The 25,826-nt window shown below is 34.7% G+C and overlaps 1 protein-coding gene and 1 long non-coding RNA gene across 2 annotated transcripts in view; both read left to right on the top strand.

Moving 5' to 3' along the window:
• LOC143054380 (thiol S-methyltransferase TMT1A-like) overlaps nt 1–24,324 on the top strand; it is a 29,924-nt gene extending 5,600 nt beyond the window's left edge. The window contains exon 2 of the mRNA XM_076227397.1: nt 23,904–24,324. Coding sequence (XP_076083512.1) covers nt 23,904–24,140 — 237 coding nt within the window. The 3' untranslated portion in view covers nt 24,141–24,324. The remainder of the gene's footprint in view (nt 1–23,903) is intronic.
• On the top strand, nt 4,867–6,880 carry LOC143054393 (uncharacterized). The gene is made up of 3 exons (XR_012971657.1): nt 4,867–5,041; nt 5,702–5,819; nt 6,337–6,880. It is a non-coding gene; the product is annotated as an uncharacterized LOC143054393 (long non-coding RNA).
• Nucleotides 24,325–25,826: the final 1,502 nt, after the last annotated feature.

The following is a 25,826-nucleotide window of genomic DNA, read 5'->3' as shown; positions in this document are numbered from 1 at the left end:
AAGTTGCTGAAGGTTATGTAATGGGAGAATCACAAGGCAAAAGGTATTAATCCTTTTAAGGCAAATCTTAAGATCAAAATATATTTTGTCAGGAAAAACGAAAAAAGTCTAGGATTAGTCACGGATTGAAAAAAAAACAGTAAAATAACCAGACACAGATATGATGAATTAAAAAGAACAATGATTGCAGGGAGTTTTTTTCTTTCTTTTTGATGAGGTATCTGACTATCATTCAACATGAAGCATCGACAATTATGTTCGACAACAGTGTACGTTACTGTCACTTGAACTACTAACCATTGTTCTTTTAGCCAGACTCAGTGCTGGAGATTAATATTTCAGGAGCAGATAACATGCTAAATGTTTGTTTAAACTGCACGACAAGACAATTAGACAGAATTCGAGACACAGAAAGGAAGTCAAGAACCTATTATCCATGGAATGGACCTCGCCAAAATGATAGAAAACAGTGACGGCTCACAGTCTGGAATTGTTTTAATATTTTAAATTGATGATATCTGTTAATTGTACAGTAAATGTTCTTAGTAATATGAGTTTGTCAAGAAAGAAATGATTAATACAACACTTCTAAAAATTGAAAACTAGCTGCATTAGATGATATGCAAGCACACATGAATGGTTGCATCTTCTCCGGATTCTCAACGAATATGTTGGGGAAGTTCTGAAACAGGTCATATCTTTTAGTTGTGATGGTGAAGGCCTCTTCATAGGCAAAGTTACTAGAATAGTTTGAAGAGTTATGCTTGCTACTATAAAAAGGTTTACAGGGACATTCAATGTAGGCTTTCAAAATGAATCAGTTCCACAATCTTTGAGACATCTTACTCTCTATCTGAGGACTGATAAGTTGCAGTTGTATCCTTTCGAATACGAGTTGCACAATTGAACTATTATAGCTGAGAAATGGTATGTTTGTCTGCCACTCAACGATATAACTGGACTGTTTCGCGATGTTTAGCCATCATGTATCATTCTTACTGAGAAAACTTATGTCTGTTGAACTGATTTGTGTCAACAGCGTTTACTGAGTGTCCCTGTAAAGTTATTTTTAGTATCATGCACATATATTTTGCCTGCTATGGCTATGGTGATGCCTTTATGTTTACCCTTTTTATTATGAGGTCTGTTTTAGAGCGTCACGAATACCTTTGTTGAAAATCAAGAGAACTAATTTATATTGCTTGTATGCTTGCTATGGCAGCTACATTCCAATTTTGTTAACAGCGTTGTGTCAGTTCTTCCTTCCATGATAACTTCAAGTTGTTGCAGGCGTTAACTGTACAATTTAGCGTGATCTGCAAGCTTGGAGATTAGTAATATACCTCTTCCAGACCGTGTGCCATCAATGTATTTTTATTATTTTGAAAAGTACCGCTCCAAGGATAAAAGATTCCTGGCTTTCTTTCTGTGTCTTGTACTCTCTGATTTGCTATAATGTCAAGTTTTATCAATCATCAAGCCGGATATTAGTGAGTTGACATCTTCAGCTCTTACTTTGGCTAGGGGAATATGTCTTGTAGTACAGGTGCACTGTCATGCCCTATTTTTGTCGATTTGAAAATGTCGATGTATCATAGAGATCTTCAGATACATCACCACATAAAAAATACACTGCAATCATTGATTTTGTTGATCCAGTATCACCTTACAGTGTCTGGTTACTTATTGTTTTCTTTCAATTGGCAACTTATCTAGCATGTTTTCCCTTTTACTGATGAAATATTTTGAGATCTGAACATTTGTTTGACATGATTTGTGCCATTATGCCTTGTGATTCTGGGGTGCTTCTGCAGTTCCATAGCCCTCATTCAACTGTTTCGAATTGAGCGAAAGGAAAATCATTCAAACCCAACATCTTCATATGTTTGCATCAAAAGAGTGGTTGCCAGCTCAAATGTCTATGTCTATTCCATTTGTATCTGCTTGGCATTGCAAACCCTCACATGTCCTCTCTTGCATTGTCACACATTCCTTCCAGTCTAATCGCCCATAATGTTTTTCTGATATCTAGCCCCAGGGTTTTTGAACAATACAATTTTGATCTTTTCAAAAAAAAACTTTCGGTCATAAATTATATCATATATACGTAATTTCTGTTTTAAAAAGTTACTTAGGCAAACATGTAAGTAACAAAAATCCTGATACTGATATCTTTATTTTGTAAACATGTGCATGCCTTATCTGACTTCTTTGTGAATATCAAATAAAGTTTGGTAAAAAATGTATGAATGCAAACAGTGAATTAATAAGATTAGCGAATAATGATATATTGGAAAATCATGTTTTCAAAATGGCCATCATTTAAGATGGATACCCCCAAAAAATCAATACATATGAAGTTCTCAGATGACAGGCCTTGTCATCTGTGATGAGTATACCATATGACTATATAAAACTTCCTGCAGTAAGCGCTCAACTTATACATGTTATAAGTCAAAGTGAACACGGTTACTAAGGAAATGCAAATGTGTAAAGGCAGTATTAAGTAGTTCTACGGTATGTAAATGTCAATGACAATGTGATCGATTTGATAGACAGAGTGTGGTTTGGCAAAACATGTGCATATCATTTATTGTTAGATATTTTTAACGTCAATTGAAAACATTTGAGTATTTGATGTTCTTTTCACATTACTTGCATGATATGAAATTCATTATGTCTGCAAATAAGGTTTTTGAAAGTTGTTTCAAATGAACAATATCAACAAAACGAATTATCCTGTAATCAGACAATTATTATAAACGACAGGTATACACATATTTTCTTGCTTTATTTTTACTTGTACAATAAAATTCTCCTTTTATTCTATGTTGAAAAAGCGGTGGAACGAATATTGCTTTTAGAGTAATAGTTAATTTTATGATCCTCTTCGTGGTCCGCGTTTTAATGCTGTTATACCCGATACGAAACAGAAGAATAACTCGGGGAGGAGGGTATGCTCACTTTTCCCTGTTTATATAGCTCATACAAATACATTTGTATATCTTCGACAATGCATTTTTTTTTATCGAAAAATGACTACATATTTTGGCTTCAAAAATCAACATTTTTCAAGATGGCCGCCATTCAATATGGATTATATTTCCAAAACTTTTGTTCAACAAGACAATTGAAATCAGCACTGTTGTTCTATTTACTAGGTTTCATGTCAATATCTTTTCTAATATCATTTTTATGAATTTTTTTATTAATCTACAGAGATCAAACGGCCGCCATTTTAAAATGGCCGCCTCCTCCACAAATTTCGACTTTCAGAGTGGGTCCATAGCTTAAAATGTTGTCTATGACATATACTACTATTATGCCAAATTTCATGCTTTTACCACAATCTGAGCAATTTTGTCAAAAATCTGCACAAATCGACTGGACTATATCAAATGGCAAAATCAAAAGCTGAAACACATCAAACGAATGTAAACAAATGTCACATTCCGCACTTAGTACAGGCATTTTCTTTTATAAAACATTGGTTTCATAGCTAGCTAAACCTCTCAACTGATTCTGAGGATTTAAAACTATGCCCTTGCCTTGCATTAAGGATTTACACATATAGAAGAAAATCTTATAAAAAATCAAACAGACTGTGTGTTACTTATCACAAAAACCACTATAAAGAAGCTTCAAAGATTTCTAGTGCAAGATGGATTGTTAAAACAGTGCGATATGCATATGAAAATGCAGATGAAGACACTTTAAAAACAGTAAGAGCACATGATACAAGAAAACTCTCTACTTCATGGGCTTTACTTTGTATTGTAATTTTAAAAGCAGCTTACTGGACATCTGAAACTACTTTCACTTCATTCTATTTAAAGGATGTTCCAGACCATCAATGCTAATGCTTTGGTGATCGCTTAAACAATGAGCCTGAACTTTGCTCCGATTTTAAAATCAACAACAGTGTCTTGAAACTTCTCAGACTGGTGACTCACATCGATGACGAATAAAGGGAATATGTCTATAAAGTCTCAACGGGTAAAGTTACTTTTTCGAACAAGTTGATCTATGTGGAAGAACGTTTCACGAAACATGGCTTCCATATTCTATAACGTTGTTCATTCAATTTGACATGGATATGTTGTAATCGACAGTGACGTACGTTACTTTTATCAGTTTGTTGAAAGAAAACGATTATGTATCAAGGCTTCTTCCGTTCACTCAGGCAGATTATCGCCAAGTAAATTCTCTTCTGTGGAACATATATGGAATGATTGAGCGTCTCGTCCGAGTTTGCGTCAGTGTTTTCAAGTAATTACGAATGAAAACATTATTTTAGTTGAAGGCGTTGTGGTAATGTAACAATGTCAAGCTTCTAAATCAGTGTTATCAGCCTCAGCGTCAGTCGTAGATACTTTAAACCACAATTGCACTGCAAATATTGCAGACGCCTGACGCGTCTGGACGCGTTCCAATTTTAAACACAATATGTTCAGTTATTAACATTAGTGTTCCACATTGAACGCCAGCGTTAAAAAATATAACACATTGTGTTCAGTCTTTTAACGCACATATTCAAGACAAGTGTTCTAAATTGAACACTAAAAATGTTCTTATATTGTAATGGGGAGTGAGAAAAAAAATTCATCATTTCAGAGTCAAACAGACGATGAATAAGGGTGATTCGTACTATGATTTGACGATAAATGTATTTTAGCTGTATCGGCATATAAGCAAATTATAGTTTGGTAAAAAAAAAATGAAACATTTTACAAGAGCGTATTTATAAGCGTGCAAATGATTGATTTTTAATATGAATCTTTTTCTAAACGACTTAAGTTCTTAAGGTATTTTTTTTAACAATGTAAATGCGTAAATGCTCATGGAAACGTTGCTCTTGTAAAAGCGTTCTGGTGTCGAACATGATGCGTTCAAATTTACCATTTTCCCTGAACGCCATGTGTTCCAAACATATCCGCGTACATAACAGCGCGTGACGTATTAATGTACCGGAAGTTTGGTTTTTGATCGTGATTGAAGAAGCTTCACTGAAGAAAATTAACAACAAAACTTGATATAATAGGTATGTTTATCTATATTTATCTACACATGACGAACATAAAAAATATTTTATTTAGTCATGAAATCAACAAATGTCTACTTGGACAGGACACACTGAAGTATAAATGGAAGAACATTTTGTTCGAACATAAAACTGCCCCCTCCACTTCCACTTAACTGTGCTGTCATAATTCGATTAAAAAAGTAGCGGTTCTTTGAGAGATTACATTCAAATTATCATATTTAAAAAAAAAAATTAACCTCTGTAAATTTATACGTAAATGTTAAATGATATCGTTGCTATTGTAAATGTGTTCTGGTCTCGAACATGATGCGTTCAAGCTAATCGTTTTCTCCGAACGCCATGTATTCCTAACACGACTCAAACATTGTGTATAGAAAGCATTAAGAAGATCAAACGATCTTCTACACTTTTGAGGATGTACATTTTTTAATTAAATAAAACCAATGCATAAGGATTTGTTCACAAATGCAAAAACTGTCATGACATTGCAATGTCAAGACAGAAGTTTGTAAAAAAAGGCATACTGCAACACTAATTTTAAATTTCTCATGTATATGTTATTTATAATAGCTTTGTAATTAGTAATTCATTTAGCAAATGTCCACCCTTGTGCACTGCATTCATGTATTGTAATGTATTCCTATGTTACTTTTATAGGGTACAAACCCAACTATACTGTACTTAAGGGTAATTGTTCGTGCATACCTCGAGAATAAAGAGAACATGTTGCAGTTCAAGAGATGACTACTTATCCTGCACCATAAAAGTACTATATGTAAGTTTAAGAATTTTGAATAGGAGTGCATGTCCATTGACTTCTTACAAGTGTTGGTATTGCAGATTTATCAATAAAATGTGCACCATTCACTTGTTTACATTAATCAGAAAGCTATTTGAGCTAAATTTGATGCAATTACATCATCCGTCAATTATCTGTATACAGATCATAAGTGAAAAAATTACTAAATATCTTTCAAAATAAAGGCAAATGGTCATTAGTTTCTTGAAATGTTAGCAGTTAATTTAGTGACAAGTCTAAGTTGACGATAAAGTTTTGCCTAAAAAACATAATAGCACTTGCTGGACACTTTCTATCATTTTTTTAAAAAGATAAAGAACACGAGAGCACATTTGACCACTCAATTACCACTCATTGGCAAATGCATCTTATCTTATAATGCTGACAAGTATAATGGAATTACAAAAACGAAATAAGATTTTCTAATATTCTGAAGGAATGTCGACATGATGAATAATTTGTTTACTCATACACTTCATATTTCACATTTTAGAACTTACGGTTGATGGATAACAAGGTTAAAGAATAATTATAACCCAAGGAGACGAATCCTCTAAAAATGGAAGCTCAAAATCAGTTGTAAACGACTCAAATCATGTTTAAAAGTGTCCAAGGAAGCAGTGTTACATGAACACCGACTCGACTACTAGCATCATATACACAGGGTATTTTATGTTTGATATTGACTATCTGAGTGCTATGCAGCCAGTGGATTATGGAACATTTTGGTGATAAAAGAGTCAGTGGCATCAGTATTTTGTAAAGAAATTCAGAACAGTTCTTGACTTAGGAAGTTGCAAACGATGAGTTAAACATAAGACACTTGACTTTGTTGTAACATAATAATTTTAAATATATGACGAACATTTTGTTTATGAGTAAATATTTGGACACATTTTGCAAATTACAAATGTTATATTTCTAACTTGTCTAACTTGTCATTTTAAAGTTGCTTCAATATTTCACATTTTATTGTACTTTTTTTTTTTAAATGTTGCCTTTTTTAATCAATTAAAGACGTTTTTAATCAATTAAAATATTTGTTTTACAAGACCACAATAATGTTTCAGAGAATATAACACTTTTTCTGGAACATGTAAAATTGTGTTCCAGTAATATACACTATGTGTTCTGGATATTAACACATATTTCTGGAACACAGTCCGAGCGTTCCAGAAGTGTTACAAGACTTAGAACGCGTAACGGCATACAATTTTGCTCACAAGGACATGTTCCAGATTCAAACACTAGGCGTTCAAGAAGTACACGCTATCCGTTCAAGAATAACACATAGCGTTCGAAAGATGCACACATGATGTTAAAAACTGGAACACGAAAGTTAATATCTAGAACACTGTTACGCGTTCCAGATTCAAACACTAGGTGTTCAAGGAGTACACACTATCCGTTCAAAAATAACACACATAGCGTTCGAAAGATGCACACATAATGTTTAAAACTGGAACACCAATGTTAATATTGAGAACACCGTTACGCGTTCCAGAAGTGTTACAAAAGGGCGTTCAAAAAGTGTTCAGATTCTTAACACTTTTATTTACAGTGTGGTGGAGACCTCACGGTTTGCTAAAGTCGTCGGGATACGTCAACAACGTTAACACCATTCTTTTAGCCACTACAACTAAATCATTGTGCTGATCGTACAATTAATAACCGATGTATGTAAAGAGGTAAATGGTAATTTAGTGAACAAAGAATACAAGATCTGTATCTGTGTCGCCGTTTTTCAGAAGTCTTAGCACCAAAAGACAAGTCTCAGACGGATGGAAAAAACAGATAGTGAGTTTATATGTTGATTATTTCAACACCTGAACTAAGGATGCTCCAGTGTGCGGTTCTTATTCCTGGACCTGATACTTTCATCAAAAGATAAATCTTCTATGATACCAAGTATATGGTTCATTTATAGCGATTGATGAATGGTTGAAATACCACTGCCTGAGATTATATTGTTCAATGTTTTGCTTTGAGGTGAGACCTTGTTCATACGGGTTTGCTGATGAGAAGTCTTTATGAACTACATGATCCACAGTTTTGCTCCTTTTTCAATATCTTTGAAAGCTGCATTAGTGGGGGTAATCAAGGCTGTACTCCACAATATCTTTGCGGTAGAAGAGATGAACATGCGTCCAGCTGAATTAGTGATAAGTGTCAAAAAGACTACTACAACCAACCATATAGTTACATGTGTATCCTTTTTTATTCAAAACATTTATTTCATAGACGATTGCGATGATCTGTTGATACACCTAATTGTTGATACAACGATTCGTATTCATGGTGTTGATGATGTCTATGGTCTCATTGCGTACACCACTGTTCCCTGCTTGATGAGAAACAAAACGCATCTCTGATTGATCTAAGAATTGACCAAAGTCTGAGGATGGATATATGAGTTGTTGGAGTCCATTATCATATTTATTTATGGTTATAGATACTTGAGACGAAATTGTTCCTCTTACTAGCTCCAGGAGTTCTTGGAAGACTGAGTTTCCGGGGTAAATGATAGCGGTGTTTTTTAAGATCTCACCATAGTTCTCAAAATCAACTGATTCACAATCCTTGGTTTACTTCATCACCACGAGCTCACATAAACTATGGGTTCCTTCACATCATATTTAATTTAAACAGATATCATCTTCATCGATCATGACCTGTGAATACTCGATAAACAATATTTTGTATACAGAAAGTAAATCAAGGGTATGATCTTTATGAGGTGAAAATCATGTTCTTTTAGCGGACCAACGTTATTAATGTTTATAGGTGGTTCAATAAATTGAGGAGAAGGCATTGCATGTAGTGCTTGGAAATCTTCAATTGTCTAAGTGATCTTAGAAGCCGTTTTCTCTTGTGCTTCTACGACGGGTCTATGAAAAGTTTTAAAGAGAGCGAATTAATCCTTGTTAATTCAGTCGTTGTTGCAAGTTGCATTGCTACATTGCTACATTGAAAACTGCGCGTGATAATGTGTAACCGACTCTTTAGGAGGAGCTTCACGTTATTTAGGATTGGTGATTCTGATGAATGTCATTTATTTACAGGGATGGATCTTTGAACGATGACCTATGAATGACGACGACTAACGTTTAACATCAAACCATCAAACGTTACACTATGAATGATGAACAATGAACGTTGGACGATATACAAATACAGATACACGAATATGGTTAAACGGCGAGCGTTCGTTAGCGATTTAAAGACGTTCAAACAATAGGGGTAATGCTTATGGACCAACTTGTTTATTTAACTGACGTTTTTGTATTCTTTGAATCTTAATACTGTCATTACATCCAGTAAAATCATAACCTATAGAATAATAAGTTCTTGGATTGGTTGACACAGATGAGTGCATTGATGGCTCGTTGTGCACTACACTGCGGTTCTAGAGGTTTTTGTTGATGGTAGGTTTCCAAAATCCCAGTTACCATGACTAAATATATAACAGATGTGTTGAAGTAAACATTTGGGACATCGATTTATCCTATCACCAATACAATCGTACTTATGCTCTCAGATATCATCATCGCTACTACTATATAAAAATGAATATGTGGTATGATTGCCAATGAAACAACTCTCTACAAGAGACAAATATGACACATAAATTAACAACATTAGGTCACCGTGCGGCCTTTAATAATTCAGAAAAAAAAATACCACATAGTGACGACTATCGCTACTAACAATACAAGTATCACTAAAGCATGTAAAATAATGTTTGCACGGATAGAATCAATTCACATCATTATGTCGATTTCTGACATAATATTAATAATATAATCCTGGTTTTTGCTTTATATTGAACAACCAAACGCCATTATACTCTTACGATGAACATTCTCTAGGTTCTGGTGTACATCGTTTCCTTGTTCAAAGAAGAAGACATCGATAGCACTATACGTTGTTGCGGTAGAGATAAATGTTCTCCGACACAGCTCCAAGAGAGAGGACATTATTGTTTACCTGATAAACTCTTTTGTGAAACCCTTTTCCAAATGCGTATTGTGACAGTTGGTCCGAGACCACAATTATTTCGTAGTGCATTTCTTTTAGAACATAAATGAATATTAAAAAAAATCCCACCGGCGCTTTCTCAATGAAATTTTTACAGTGTGTTGTACTACTTTTGGGACAAATTATATCAAAATTATAGAAAACTTCATCGGCTCTAACTCAAAACATGGACAATTTTATGTTTAGGGCGTCTTGAAATCTTTTGACATCTTCCGAAGTGCTAATTTTTAACCTTTTTCAGCTGGACCAAATCACTACTTTCCTTTAAAATTCTGGACCAAAATTTTTTTACAGTGTAATTTCACCCCTACTTGCAATTTGAGGCATTAAACATGGAGAAATAAATTTGGAAGGGGTATAAAAATTAATGGCAAGTAACCCACTGTCAACACTAGGGACTGTATTCGTGGACAACGAAAAAACGAAAATTAAGGGGTGACAATTGTGGTCTCGGACCAGTTGATAGATTTGTTGGTGAAGTGATTATCCAAACACATGAAAACAATCGTATTTAACCAGATATGATTAAGGAGAAAGTTGATGAGTAATAGTGTCTTACCCCAGTCTGAATTTCCTTCTGTTTCAGCAATGCATTTTTTTCTTTCGATAGCAGCACAGGTGATACCATGCATGAGAAACAAACGTTCCACCAAAGTATCGATATTTTGTTATAAAATGATTTCAGATTGATCTACTTTTTCCTAGAGTTCTTGCTGTTGACTGGATTCAGATGTATCCACTTTTTTCTTCAGTCTTTTGAAGGTTGCATCATATTCTTTCTCCTTTTGTTTTAAATCTTGTTATGGCCCCGCAACGAAGTTGTCGGTGCCATATAGTTAAACCCTTGTCCGAAATTCAGTAATTCCGAAATTCCGTCATTCCGCAACAAACCATTAACCCTTATCCGTCATTCTATCATTCCGTCATTCTGTCATTCTGTCATTCTGTCATTCCGTCATTCTACAACAAACCATTATACGGATTTTTTTCTAAACGCCTTTAGATATTGGGCTGATCATTTTGGTATGTGAGTAACCATGATGAGTTACATTTGTTGACGAAATTATGGGCTTTGGACTTTGATAAATTGTTGAAAATCACAGTTATACGGACTTTTTTCTAAACTCTTTCAGATATTGGGATGATTTTTGGCATGTGAGTTAACAAAGATGAGTTGATTTTTGGTGTGTGAGTTGACCATGGTGAGTTACAGATCAACTATAAGTTTCGTTCCGCTCCGCTTATTTTTGCCGAAATTTCGGGTTTTTGGACTTTGATAAATTGTTGAAAATCACAGTTATATGGACTTTTTTCTAAACTCTTTCAGATATTCGGCTGCTTCTTGGTGTGTGAGTTGACCATGGTGAGTTACAGATCAACTATAAGTTTCGTTCCGCTCCGCTTATTTTTGCCGAAATTTCGGGTTTTGGACTTTCATAAATTGTTGAGTTACAGATCAAGTTTGATTTTCGTTTCGCTCCACTAGTTTTTGCCCGAAATTACGGGCTTTGGACTTCAATAAATTTGTGAAAATCATAGTTATACGGACTTTTTTTCTAAACGCCTTCAGATATTGAGCTGAATTTTGTATGTGACTTAACTATGATGAGCAACAGATCAAGTTTAAGTTTTGTTCCGCTCCGCCAATTTTTGCCGAAATTACGGGCTAAATTGTTGAAAATCAGTTATACAGACTCTTTTTCTAAACTCTTTCAGATGTTGAGTTGAAGTTTTGTTCTGATCCGCTAATTTTTGTCAAAATTAAGGGTTTACAACTTTGACAATTGTTGAAAATCACAGTTATACAGACTTTTTTCTATACGCCTCCAGATTTTGAGCTGATTTTTGATGTGAGACTACCATCATGTTTGTGTCCACATGTGTTATTGAAATTGCCGATTTTTCAACTTTTAAGACGAGGCCATTCGTGTCGCAGCATCCATACTAGTACTGTACTACAACTTGGAGGTTTTATGCATATTCAGATCTTCGAGAAAACTGTTCCCATTTATTTCTTTATTTCCATTTATCTTAAACTTGTCAATTATTCTTTTATCTATAGAACCAATATGTAAATACGACTTCATTAAAAGGTTATCCCTAGGACAACAATGTTTAGACATTCAATCAAAAGTGTCCACAAACACGTTTCTTCTCATATGACGTCTATAATTGGTGGTGTTACAGACCCCAGGCTTTATGTAGTCAACTATCTCGTTGGATGGCAGTAGCCTTTAAAAGTCAAAGTATATCTTTGTGAATTATAATTATATCAACACGACCAGTGTGTTCCTGGACTCATTGCGTTATCACAGTTAAAAGTACCGCATTTTTCATGGTGTGGTTTGGGTGCTACGGTATCCCGCAAAAATACACATCTAAAATGATGTATCTTTGGACTGTAGACCGCTTTTGCCAACTTACTTTTCGGCAGGCGTGTGTTGGGAAGAGTTATTATGCTTATTCCTATCATTTTATTCTATTTATCTCATCAAAAAGTTAACTTTCCAACAACTATTTCATTTGTAGTTCATCGTGTTGTAACATATCTCAGGCTTTATGTAATCATTAATCTAGTCAGTTGGTTATATCCTATAATAGCTAAAGTATATCTTTGTGAATTTATTCTTATACCAACACGGTCAGTGCGTTCCTGAACCAATTAAACTATCATGGTTTAAGTACCACATACTGTATGGTGTTGTTTTAGTGGGATGGTATCTCGCATAAACACACCTCCAACATGAGTTATCTTAAGACTGAGAACCACTTTCTCCAACTCTCTCGACATTAGATCAGCGGTTGTTGGGAGAGAATAATGTTGTGTATTCTTATTGTTTATTGTATTTCTTCTAAAAAGACTTCGAAGTTGCAATCCTCTTGGAAAGCATCCATCATCTGTTTAGATGTAGATATTAGTATGCTATTTTACGAAAAAATAATGTTGTCATCAAGTCTAGACAGTCTGACTGATGTACATGAACAATATTAATTAGGGGTTATTTGTTTAGTTGGTGTGTACGTATTGTCGTCTTTATACTATATCGCCATTAAATCGCGGGTCCAAATGCAAGCTTCTTCAGGTGTCGTCTACATCCTCAATATAATCATGTTGGATTTTCTCTTCTTCACTGTTTATTAGATTAATATATTGGACACTGTTGAACGTACCTAATTTCCTTTTGTAACAGTTGATGTAGATCGTTGCTTGGAATCGCAGCCATATGAATCTTACTTTTACATAACTGGTGCAAGTTCATCATCATTATTGATTATAGCTTATGAGTTGAACCTCCTGAGTGTCGAGACTTACCTTTTAATTCTTAAAAGTGGTGTTAGGTTTAAAGACCGAGATTTTTGCATTACAGTCACATTTTTTACCTCACATTCATTGTCGAAATTACCGATGAGTTTCTTACTCTGACATACACGATGTTATTACAGAGCGCTGTTCGTTCAAATAATTAAAATTATCAAATTTATCATGAAAATGTGGAGGTAAAATACCTCTGTCTGGATTTTATACGCAAAACTTAAGTATCGGTAAATAAAAGCTTTGTGTTGTTATCGTGCATCTAGGTCTCCGATTAGAACACGTAAAAAAGCTACACATTTAGATCTTTGAAAGATTTAAGATACAAGGTCCTAATTAGTAAACGGTTTATTGAATTTTTTTATTTTCATGTGGATTGCTTCTACATTCTCAATAAAGACAACTCGACTACCAAAATGAATTTTATTTCAAATGAGGGACGTCAACTCCATGAAGACTTACTAATCGAGTATTCGTTAGTTTCCTCTTGAGATCGTGATGTACTGATTGAAAATTGATTCTGTGCCATATAGATCCGCGGTGAATTGATTTTTCACTGCAATAGATGTTTCGATGTTAGAACCAGCAAGATTGACAAACTTCGATACATTTTGGGGTTTTGATTAGAAGCCTTTTTGCCAATTCGATTAAAGGAGGCGTGTTACGGTGAGAGCATGATAATCTGCGCCAAACATCATTGGTCAAACAACATTGCATATGTCGTGAACCGGTAAACACCGTTATGCGTTTTTGTTGAAAGAAATCATCCAGTCTGATTTAAACCACAACTGATCATGTTTGAAATTTGAGGAAAATTCTTATACAAAGAAGTAAAGCAAGTGGCTGGTGATTTTAATAGACTGTGACACCTCAAGCAAACAGATCCGGCACAATAATTTGTATATGTGTATACAACTGATCGAGTATTTTGTCATGGTCTTGGAAATCAAAGTCATTTTAGTGCGGAAGTGCATATTTACCTACAAATCTTCTCATATCATTTATTGTCAGAAGCACAAAAAAATCTTATAACCTCTAATTGATCTCCCATCAGTGATCAGAAGAACCTTTAAATGCTGGATCTACAACCATTTGAAATCTACTACTCTCTCTATTAGTTCTGCTGATTTTGTAGAATATTCCAAATCATATCAATCAAACCCGTCCATGACACCCCCAAAAGTTTTCAATACAAGCTATTAGTTTATGGCAAAACATTTTTACCCACTAGGTAGACATAGAAGGTAATGGTATAGGGTCCAATTGACCAAAAGGCCCAGATGGGACAACTCACGGTTTGTCTTCACCATAGGTCCAAAGTTAGATTTAAAAAAAATGCCTCACCTTAAATTTTAAAAGAGGGTAAAAAATTTCCTACGTAAATACTTTTTTAACCACTAGGTGGAAATAATAGGTAATGGTCTAGGGTCCAATACGACAAAAGGCCCAGGTGGGACAACTCATGGTTTGTCTTCACCATAGGTCCGAAATTAGGTAAAAAGGGTCTAACATGCCTACCCCTAATTTTCAAAAGTCTGTTAAAATTTCCCTACGGCAATACTTTTTTACCCACTAGGTGCAAATGATAGGTAATGGCCTAAGGTTCAATGGACTAAAAGGCCCAGGTGGGACAACTCACGGTTTGTCTTCACCAAAGGTCCAAATCAGATATTTTTTTTACTTGCTAATTAATATTTTTCATGCACACCATACATTAAATACAACAAATAAACCTTTCGTCTAATGAAATGTCAGCAAAATCCACTTGTTCAGAAGTAGAAACTTTAGTGAAAACCAATTTGTCTGACAAAAAAATATCAAAGCACGACTGCAACTTTCTATTCTTGTAATGCAAAACTACTGATACTTTTAACGAACTACTTTACGGGATGCCGAGACTATTGAGAGCTATGTCTTAAATTACAATATCACAAATTAATTTCTAATGGAAAGTCGATACCATATAACAACAATTTTGCCAGCATTTAAATAATTTCATAGCTATTTACGATTCTATATACACTATTGAAAAAATTAATGCGTGCAGCACGCTGTTTCACAGTGTAGATACTATTCTGTACGCTATCCGGAAGTCGCGATTTTCGAAGCGATGATTTCCAACTGGCTAACAGGACGGTTTTGCCTACGGTGACTTTTCTCATCATTTGTTTACACCTATATCTATAAAGTGCTTTGAACATCTTCAAGGTTTGTATAGCATCATAAATATGTGTAACTGTAACAAAAACATGCACTAGAACATAAAATATACGTGTGCATCATACCAACTTGATAGAAAAAAGTGGAATCGATGGACAATTTTGCTCTCGTAGTGCAAAGCAAATAATCTTTTATTGCAAATATTTGCATCAGTTTACAGTTAAATATATACTGTTTTAATATTCTTTTCGTATTTAAGTAGAATATTCGTATTTCCCATAAAAAATATGTTTTCCTTGAGGATCCCAAAATAAATTACCGTACGATCAGTCTACAACTGACTGTATTCTAGAAGCGATTTCAATTTTTTTGACTGTATGACCAGTCGTGATTTTGAAGGAAAAAAAACAACGGCAATTTGAAGGTATATACGTGTCTATGTGATATTATGAACTGTCCAGGGAACTATAACGTGTGATATCTTTCATCAGACAATATAAATATAGTTCTGATGATTTTTATAGACTGCAAAATAATTTAGATATAGAAACATAAAAAATATTTTCACCAAAAATTCGAAATAGAAGGTGCATAATGCTTTAATTGATTAAAAATGGAGCAATTTCAGAAGACTTTAATAATTGGTTTGGGAGGTGTTGGAAATACCTGATGGGTGCCCCATATAATGCAAAGTCCGTATCTTATATAAAGAAACTCCATAAAAGATCTTTACTAAAATTTGAAATAGTGCACAATACAGTCATTATCATTTATGATAAGGAATCCGAGAAAGATTAATTGATAGTCATATCAGTGACGGATCGAAAAAAGGGGATCCGGCGGTTTGAAACCTTTTTTTTTAAAACTATCAATGCATTTGTATGGGAACATATATTTGGAATCCCCTTTTCTCCTGGGTTGGACCCTCTCTCCATTTAAAAATGGCTGGAAACCCCATTGTATATTAAGTAGTTTATGAGGAGATGCGCTTACAAAACCGGCGAAACATATTGTACCGGTCCAACGAACGAACGGAAAGACGGACTTCATTATCACTATAAACCCCCGCTTTACAAAGTGGTGTACAATTGGGTGTCAAAGAGACAGCTCTACTTTATAAAACAAAGTGAAGGAACTGTGATCAATTATAGGTACAATTACAGTACGGCCTCGAATGTGTGCAAATACATGCATTTTTATATAACAATTAAATCTGTGTGTTTGTACAATTTTAAGTATAACGGTATTAAGTTCTGAAACTTATCCACACAACAAACCTTCCTCTTATTTTAACAACATTTAAACATCCTTATACTTAATGTAGTAAGTCGAGTACACCCTATTAAGCTAAACATGTTTCATAAGTTTTCAGGATGTGAATTTATTGAAATATATTTGTGTTATTTAGAAAAATGCCACCTTCTAATGTATCGTAAATAACTTTGAAATCACCACTAGAATACAGTGAAATAAAGACTGATCATACAGTTTCAAAATATACAAGCGAGACTGATCGTACAGTGAGAAATTCAAACAAGTGTAATTTTCTTATTTCTGGCTTCAAAGATCTGGTTGAAATTTTTTACCACCACCTGAAATATACTTCATTTAGTTAATTAAGTCTGGTGGATACGTTAATTTGTACACTAAGAGGGTAAAAAGATTGTTTTTAGGTTCACAGACTGGTTTTCCATAGTGATGCACTTGAAAATATATTGATTAAAGCAAAGATACAAATAATGAATGTGCTAAATTTAATTCTTAACCATTTGAGAATACCGATGTCAGCTGAATTAATCATTAAGCAATGTACAGGTGATCAACTTACCGTTTAATTCAGTATATCCATCAAATTTCAAATGCGATCCAAAAAGTTCTCGCTTCGAAAATCGCGACTTCCGGATAGCGTACAGAATAATACTACACTGTGTGTTTGGTATATGGAAAGCGAATACTATTGTCTCGAGCTGACAGAAAAGTTCTAATTAATTTTATGTTTTTTGGATTATTTATAGCAATCAATATACTGAACAATTGATCTGTCAAATTAATTACCACGACGAAATTTTTTAAATAAAAAAAAACTATTTAATGATATCAATAATTTATATCACATCTATTTGAATTGAAAACACGTCCGGTTAACCGGTTAGCTTTTTTTGGTATTCGGTATTCGGTCGTTCAAACGGTTAACCGTTGACAACACTAATTATAACCATATAACAACAATTTTGCCAGCATTTAAATAATTCCATAGCTATTTACGATTCTACATACACTATTGAAAAATTTAATGCGTGCAGCACGCTGTTTGGTATATGGAAAGCGAATACTATTGTCTCTGAATTAATGAACAGGAAATTACATGTAATTTAAAAAAAAAAACATTGAATAGTATCTGTATCTGTATGTTACACAGTGCATCCGATCGCGGATATAAGCGCACTGGAAGGAGAGCGGGTTGGCTAGTCCAACCGTTGGAGGGCAGCCGTGAAACCCTCAACTGTCTTTTGACATGCAGTTTCCTCGTCCAGATGGTTCCACTCTACTATTGTTTTTGGAAAAAAGGAGTTCTTTCGAATGTCTGTTTTGCAGTCTATTAATTTGTACGATCTGCTATTTCTGGTTTCTTGTCTTTCCACGATGTTTGAGTATTAAAAGTCACAGTCTTTTGCCTTGACTTGGCGTTTATTTCTTGTCTTTTGCAGGTAATTAGTTGGATCAATAGCCGGCACCAATCCCTCAACCACTTTGTAGAACATAGTCAGCCTCTGATGTTTCCTTCGCTCTTTTAGTTTTAGCTTAGAAAGGATATTTGTGACGCATCCCGTGTCTCTGGATTTATAGCCGTGCAGGATGAAGCGTGCTCCTCTTTTCTGTATGCTTTCTATTTTCTCTATTTCCCTGATGGTGAATGGGTCGCAGATGACAGCACTGTATTCTAGTACGGATCTTACCATGGCTAAGTAGGCAAATTTTTGCACTCTTGGGGCACTGGCGCAGGTTTCTTCTCAGGAACCCTAGTGTACAGCTTGCCTTGCTTGTTGTTTTCCCTATGTGGCTGGTCCATTTTAGGTCATCAGATATATTAAGACCTAGGTAAGGATTTGTTTGTACCTGTTCTAGTATGTGGTTGTCTAGTTGGTAGAAGTGTGTTGATTTTTGTCGAGCCTGCAACTTTTGTTGCAGAAAGCTCGACATAGGGATAGTGATCCGGCGGCGGCGGCGGTGTTAGCTAACTTCTTAAAAGCTTTATATTTTAGAAGGTGGAAGACCTGGATGCTTCATACTTTGTATATAGATGCCTCATGTTACGAAGTTTCCGTCAGTCACATGTCCAATGTCCTTGACCTCATTTTCATGGTTCAGTGACCACTTGAAAAAAAAGTTCAGATTTTTTGTAATGTTGAATTCTCTCTTATTATAAGTAATAGGATAACTATATTTGATATGTACGTACCTTGCAAGGTCCTCATGTCTGTCAGATAGTTTTCACTTGACCTCGACCTCATTTCATGGATCAGTGAACAAGGTTAAGTTTTGGTGGTCAAGTCCATATCTCAGATACTATAAGCAATAGGGCTAGTATATTCAGTGTATGGAAGGACTGTAAGGTGTACATGTCCGACGGGCAGGTGTCATCTGACCTTGACCTCATTTTCATGGTTCAGTGGTTATAGTTAAATTTTTGTGTTTTGGTCTGTTTTTCTCATACTATATGCAATAGGTCTAATATATTTGTTGTATGGAATGATTGTAAGGTGTACATGTCTAGCGGGCAGATGTCATGTGACCTTGACCTCATTTTCATGGTTCAGTGGTCAAAGTTAAATTTTTGTGTTTTGATCTGTTTTTCTCATACTATATGCAATAGGTCTACTATATTTGTTGTATGGAACGATTGTAAGGTGTACATGTCTAACGGCCAGATGTCATGTGACTTTGACCTCATTTTAATGGTTCAGTGGTCAAAGTTAAGTTTTTGAGTTTTGGTCCTTTTAACTAATACTATATGCCATAGGTCAACTATATTTGGTGTATGGAAATATTTTATGATCTTTATGTCAGTCGCACAGGTTTTATTTGACAGTGACCTCAATTTCACGGTTCATTGCAGTGTTAAGTTTTTGTGTTTTGGTCTATTTATCTTAAACTATAAGTAATAGGCCAACTATATATGTATAGAAGCATTGTTAGCTGTACATGTCTGCCTGGCATGGTTCATCTGACCTTGACCTCATTTTTAAGGTTCATTGGTCTATGTTTAGTTATCTTGGTTAATGTTAAGTTTATGTGACAGTTGTTATAAAGCTTAGCTTTATACTTAGGACTATCACCATAATATCAATGATTAGTATAGAAGGCGAGACATTTCAGCGTGTGCACTCTTGTTGTTTGAAGCTCATTATATAGCATTTTTTTGCGTTAAATTTCATTCCCCAATTTAGTGCCAATACTTCCAGAGCTTTTAGATCTTCTTGGAGAGTTGATGGTCTTTTGTGTTAATCTCTCAATAGAGTAGGCAGTCATCTGCAAATAAAGAACTTGATATTTTACGCTTCCCGGGAGGTCGTTGATGTGGCATAGGAAAAGCAGCGGTCCTAGTACTGTGCCTTGTGGAACGCAAGAGTCTACGTGGGCATATTCTGAGTGCTCACCTTCTACGACAACCCGCATTGATCGTTTTTGCAGGAATGCTGCTAACCATTTGTTCAGATTTCCATCTATTCCGAAGCTGTTTAATTTAGCCAGTAGATTGTCATGTGGCACAATATCAAATGCCTTTGAAAAGTCGAGTATAGTCATATCGAGTTGAATGCCACTGTCGAAACTCTTTAGTAGGTCTTCTGTTGTGACTAAGAGCTGTGTTGTACAAAAGTAACCTGATCTGAATCCGTAATTTAAATTTGTCAGTATATTGTGCTTTTTTTAGGTGTTTAGATTGTTTACAGATGATGTGTTCCAAAAGCTTACATGATACACAGGTCAGTGAAACTGGTCTGTAATTTTCAGCTGCGTGGACGTCCCCCTTCTTAAATACTGGAGCTATGTTTGCACTTAACCAATCTTCAGGGAGAGTGCCTGTGTCAATTGATTTTTGAAAGATGGCGGATATACTTGGTGCGAGTTCTCCTGCACATGTTTTAAGGACACTGTTTGGTATTCCGTCTGGTCCCATTGCTTTGGATTTACATTTTTCAAGCAATAATTTATGTATACTCCTTCTGATGTTATGCCCAATTTCGAAATATTTGAAGTTGATCTTTTTGTTATCGGTGGTATTTGTGAGTGTCTTCGACTGCTCATTCATACATTAAAAAAGATTATTTTATGATTATATATTAATAAAAACATTTAAAGTACGTTTGAATCTTATGCAACTTTTGAGTTTATATTTGAAAAGTGGCTGCTGGCGAGTGGCTGCTAGTCTAGTCAAATAATGATGACGTCTGGCAAGGCTATTTTTTTTCTTTTTTGAGACGCCTTCCTGCGGCAAGGCTATTTTTTTTTTCTTTTTTGAGACGCCTTCCTGCGGCAAGGCTATTTTTTTTTCTTTCTGAGACGCCTTAATTCCTACGACAGGAAAGCGTCCCAGAAGAAAAGTAAAATAGCCTTGCCAGACGTCATAATTATTTGGACCAAGTCAGCATTTGAGACTAACATAACTGATATATGTTTTGAAAGTCAATATTTAATAATAAAATACATCAGGTGTCCTTGAAAAGAATATTAAGGACCAGCACAAAATTGTACGTAAATATTAAAATGAAATCTAATCAACTAATCATAGGCTTTAACCAGGATTAAAAATGTCTACCGAAAACTTGTCAGTATTAATGCTCGAATAATAAAAAGGGAAATAAAGTACGAAGTTTAAGAGCATTGAGAACCAAATATTCCGAACAGTTTTAACATATTTAACCAAATGTGTTTCTGCGTAAACAGTGTTTTGGTCTGTTACTAATAACCACTGGCTCGGTACTGCTACTGCCTGAGTACTGGTTAAGATTCTGTCCCCAATGATATCAGATAATTTGACCATTACTTATGGGTTAGTACTAAGCTGCTGGTTTAATCTCTGTCCCTTATGATATCAGATAATTTTACTATTACTAATGGGTCGGTACTAAGTTTCTGGTAGAATCTCTGTCCTATATGATGTCCGATGATTAGAATATTACTAATGGGTCAGTACTAAGCTGCTGATTAAATCTCTGTCCCTTATGATATCAGATAATTTTACTAATATTAATGGGTTGGTACTAAGCTGGTGGTAGAATCTCTGTCCCTTATGATATTCAATGATTTGACTATAACCAATGGGTCAGTACTAAGCTTCTGGTTGAATTGCTGTCAATTATGATATCCGATGATTTGACTATTACTAATAGATCAGTACTAAGCTTACTGGTTGAATCTCTGTCCCTTATTATATCAGATAATTTTACTTTTACTAATGGGTCGGAACTAAGCTGTAGGTATAATCTCTGTCACTCATGATACGAGATGATTTAGCTATTACTAATGGGTCGGTACTAAGCTGACGGTAGAATCTGTCCCTTGTGATATCAAATAATTTTATTATTACAAATGGGTTATTACTAAGCTGGTGGTGGATTCTCTGTCCCTTTAATCTAATATGATATCCGATGATTTGACTATAACTAATGGATCAGTACTAAGCTGCTGGTTAAATTGCTGTCAATTATGATATCCGATGATTTGACTATTACTAATAGATCAGTACTAAGCTTACTGGTTGAATCTCTGTCCCTTATTATACCAGATAATTTTACTATTACTAATGGGTCGGAACTAAGCTGTAGGTATAATAATCTCTGTCCCTCATGATATGAGATGTTTTAGCTATTACTAATGGGTCGGTACTAAGCTGATGGTAGAATCTGTCCCTTGTGATATCAAATAATTTTATTATTACAAATGGGTTATTACTAAGCTGGTGGTGGATTCTCTGTCCCTTATGGTATCGGATGATTAAACAATTACTTATTGGTCAGTACTTAGCTACTAGTTGAATATATTTCCCTTATTATATCCGATGATTTGTCTATTACTTACTAATGAATCAGTACTTAGCTGCTGGTGGATTCGCTGTCCCTTATGATATCTGATGGTTTGACTATTACAAATGGGTCAGAACTAAGCTACTAGTTGAATATATGTCCCTTGTGGTATACGATGTTGTGAGTAAGTATTAAGCTTCTGGTTTAATCTCTGTCCCTTATGATATCGAATGACCCATCTTTGGTTATACTTTTTTGACCTTATTAGGGTCAAGTGAGCTATTACATCATTCGGCATCCGTCATCGTTGTTGACTTTTTACATTTTGCACTTCTACTAGAGAACCACTGAATGGAATGGAACCAACCATGGCATGATTGTTCCTTATGAGGTGCTGACCAAGTGCTGTTACTTTTTAGCCGATCCATCATTCAAGATGGCAGCCAGCGGGGGACTTAGTTTAACACAGGACCATATGGGGAATACAAATAAATGACTTCTTTTGGAGAACCACTGAATGGATTAAAACCAATCATAGCATGAATTTTCCTTATAGGTGCTGACCAAGTGTTGTTACTTTGTAGCCGATCCATCATGAAAGATGGCCACCATCGGGAGACTTAGTTTGACTTAGGACCCTATGAGAAATACAAACAATTGCCTCTAGTTGGATTATATCTCCATCTTTTTAATAAGCTTTTTATTTTCAAAACTTTTGACCTCGAGCATCACTGAAGAGACATGTATTGTCGAAAATATGGTGCAGCTGTATTGTTATGTTGTAACTTTTTATTTAGAACTGATTTGTAAAACCGACCAGTATGAATGCATCCTTTAATTTGGCAATTTCCACTTATTCAACTAAAATTTATTCATATATTACTTTCGATTTTGGGATTTTGTTGTGTATTAATTCTCAGTAAAATCATGATCATATATATAGATATACTATTTAGATATAGGAAGATGTGGTATGAGTGCCAATGAGACAACTCTCCATCCAAGTAACAATTTATAAAAGTAAACCATTATGGGTCAAAGTGTGGCCTTCAACACAGAGCCTTGGCTCACACCGAACAGCAAGCTATAAAGGACCTCAAAAATTAGTAGTGTAAAACCATTGAAACGGGAAAACCAATGGTCTAATCTACACAAAAACAAGAAATGAGAAACATATGTATGAACTGTATTTGGCAAAACTTTTAGGAATTTTGGTCTTCAATGCTCTTCAACTTCGTACTTAATTTGGCCTTTTAAACTTTTTTGGATTCGAGCGTCACTGATGAGTCTTTGTAGACGAAACTCACGTCTGGCGTATATACTAAATTTAGTACTAGTATCTATGATGAGTTTATCTACATAGACAGATGTCTTGACTGAATGTCTAATTTTGAAAATTTTGTGTTTCTATATGTGCAGGTAAGATCTTTGCAAAATAGCTTTTTTTCGTTGATACATTGTTTAGCAATAATTGATAAATCAATAAGTCTTATGTGAAAACAACTACTCTATCCTTTTTTTTAGGATGGAACATTTTACTTCATAGAACATGTAGCAGCAAAACAAGGGACGTGTTTAAATAGAGTACAGCGATGGTTAAACCCAATATGGTATTGTTTATCTGGAGATTGCCAAATAAACAAAGAAACCGGCAAGGCTATAAATAGAGCTGGATTTTCCCAAACTTCACTTAATTATTTGAAATTAAATACTTATGTGTTTGTGATCAGACCAATACTATGGGGAACAGCTACAAAGTAGACTACCATGATGTTTTATATTTGTATGCATCTTAATTGTATTCTAGACTGTACTGACAGGGATATCTGAGTATTACATGGTCTGTGAAAACCATTTTAAAATTGATTTTTATTGCGTTATCTTTTATTGATTTGAACACATTTTTAATGTTTATCATATAATAAAATATATATATTTAAACACATCATAGTCTACTATCTTGTCGTCCTATTTAAAAATGATAACAAGCAAGATAATCCAAAATATACTTTAAGCTGTACAGTATTGTTTTTATCGAGCCTGCAACTTTTGTTGCAGAAAGCTCGACATAGGGATAGTGATCCGGCGGCGGTGTTAGTTCACTTCTTAAAAGCTATATATTTTAGAAGGTGGAAGACCTGGATGCTTCATATTTTGTATATAGATGCCTCATGTTACGAAGTTTCCGTCAGTCACATGTCCATTGTCCTTGGCCTCATTTTCATGGTTCAGTGACCACTTGAAAAAAAAGTTCAGATTTTTTGTAATGTTAAATTCTCTCTTACTGTAAGTAATAGGATAACTATATTTAGTATGTGCGTACATTGCAAGGTCCTCATGCCCATCAGACAGTTTTCACTTGACCTCGACCTCATTTCATGGATCAGTGAACAAGGTTAAGTTTTGGTGGTCAAGTCCATATCTCAGATACTATAAGCAATAGGTCTAGTATATTCGATGTATGGAAGGACTGTAAGGTGTACATGTCCAACTGGCAGGTGCCATCTGACCTTGACCTCATTTTCATGGTTCAGTGGTTATAGTTAAGTTTTTGTGTTTTGGTCTGTTTTTCTCATACTTTATGCAATAGGTTTACTATATTTGTTGTATGGAATGATTGTAAGGTGTACATGTCTAGCGGGCAGATGTCATCTGACCTTGACCTCATTTTCATGGTTCAGTGGTCAAAGTTAAGTCTTTGAGTTTTGGTCTTTTCTAATACTATATGTCATAGGTCAACTATATTTGGTGTATGGAAATATTTTACGATCTATATGTCAGTCGTGCAGGTTTTATTTGACCTTGACCTGGTTTCCCTTCTCTCTTCGAGAGAAGCTCTACTGTGATAGTCGACTTTGGTATATTTTTTACCCGTTATTGTTAGGATTTCAAACTCCTGTGATAAAAACCAGTCACAGTATTTGTATACTAATTTAAAATCCGTATTTGTTAAATGTAAACCTTATGATGTTTGCTGTAGTGTAGATCATTCACACACCAACATGCAATGCTTTAATCTGAGGCTATAATCAGATAATTTGTAGGTCAACTTTCGCGGTAAACAATGTCAATGGGGATACATGAGATTGGGGAGAGAAACGACAGTTTTCATTGTTTCTGTAAAGTTCTGTTTTTAGAATCTTCCTCCAATTCAGGAGCACCTCCATTGATGAGTAATTATACACTAAAATCAAAGTAAATGTTTCTGAACACTTAAAATGTGACATTTAGTATATGATAAGTAGTCTTTTATATATAAAAAAAATTGTGTACCAACATAATTATTGAAATGGTTAAAAAAATAAAATAAAAAATTAAATCTTGCTTTTTGTCACTGTGCTTTTTGTAGTGTATACCTATTGAGATTGGGGAGAGCAACTGCAGTTTTCCATTCTTTCTGTAAAGTTATGTCTTTAGAATCTTTCTCCAATGAAGGAGTACCTCAAT

This window comes from Mytilus galloprovincialis, chromosome 1 (genome assembly GCF_965363235.1).
Source record: "Mytilus galloprovincialis chromosome 1, xbMytGall1.hap1.1, whole genome shotgun sequence".
Taxonomy (NCBI): Eukaryota; Metazoa; Mollusca; class Bivalvia; order Mytilida; family Mytilidae; genus Mytilus; species Mytilus galloprovincialis.
This window is presented reverse-complemented; position numbering and strand designations above follow the sequence as displayed.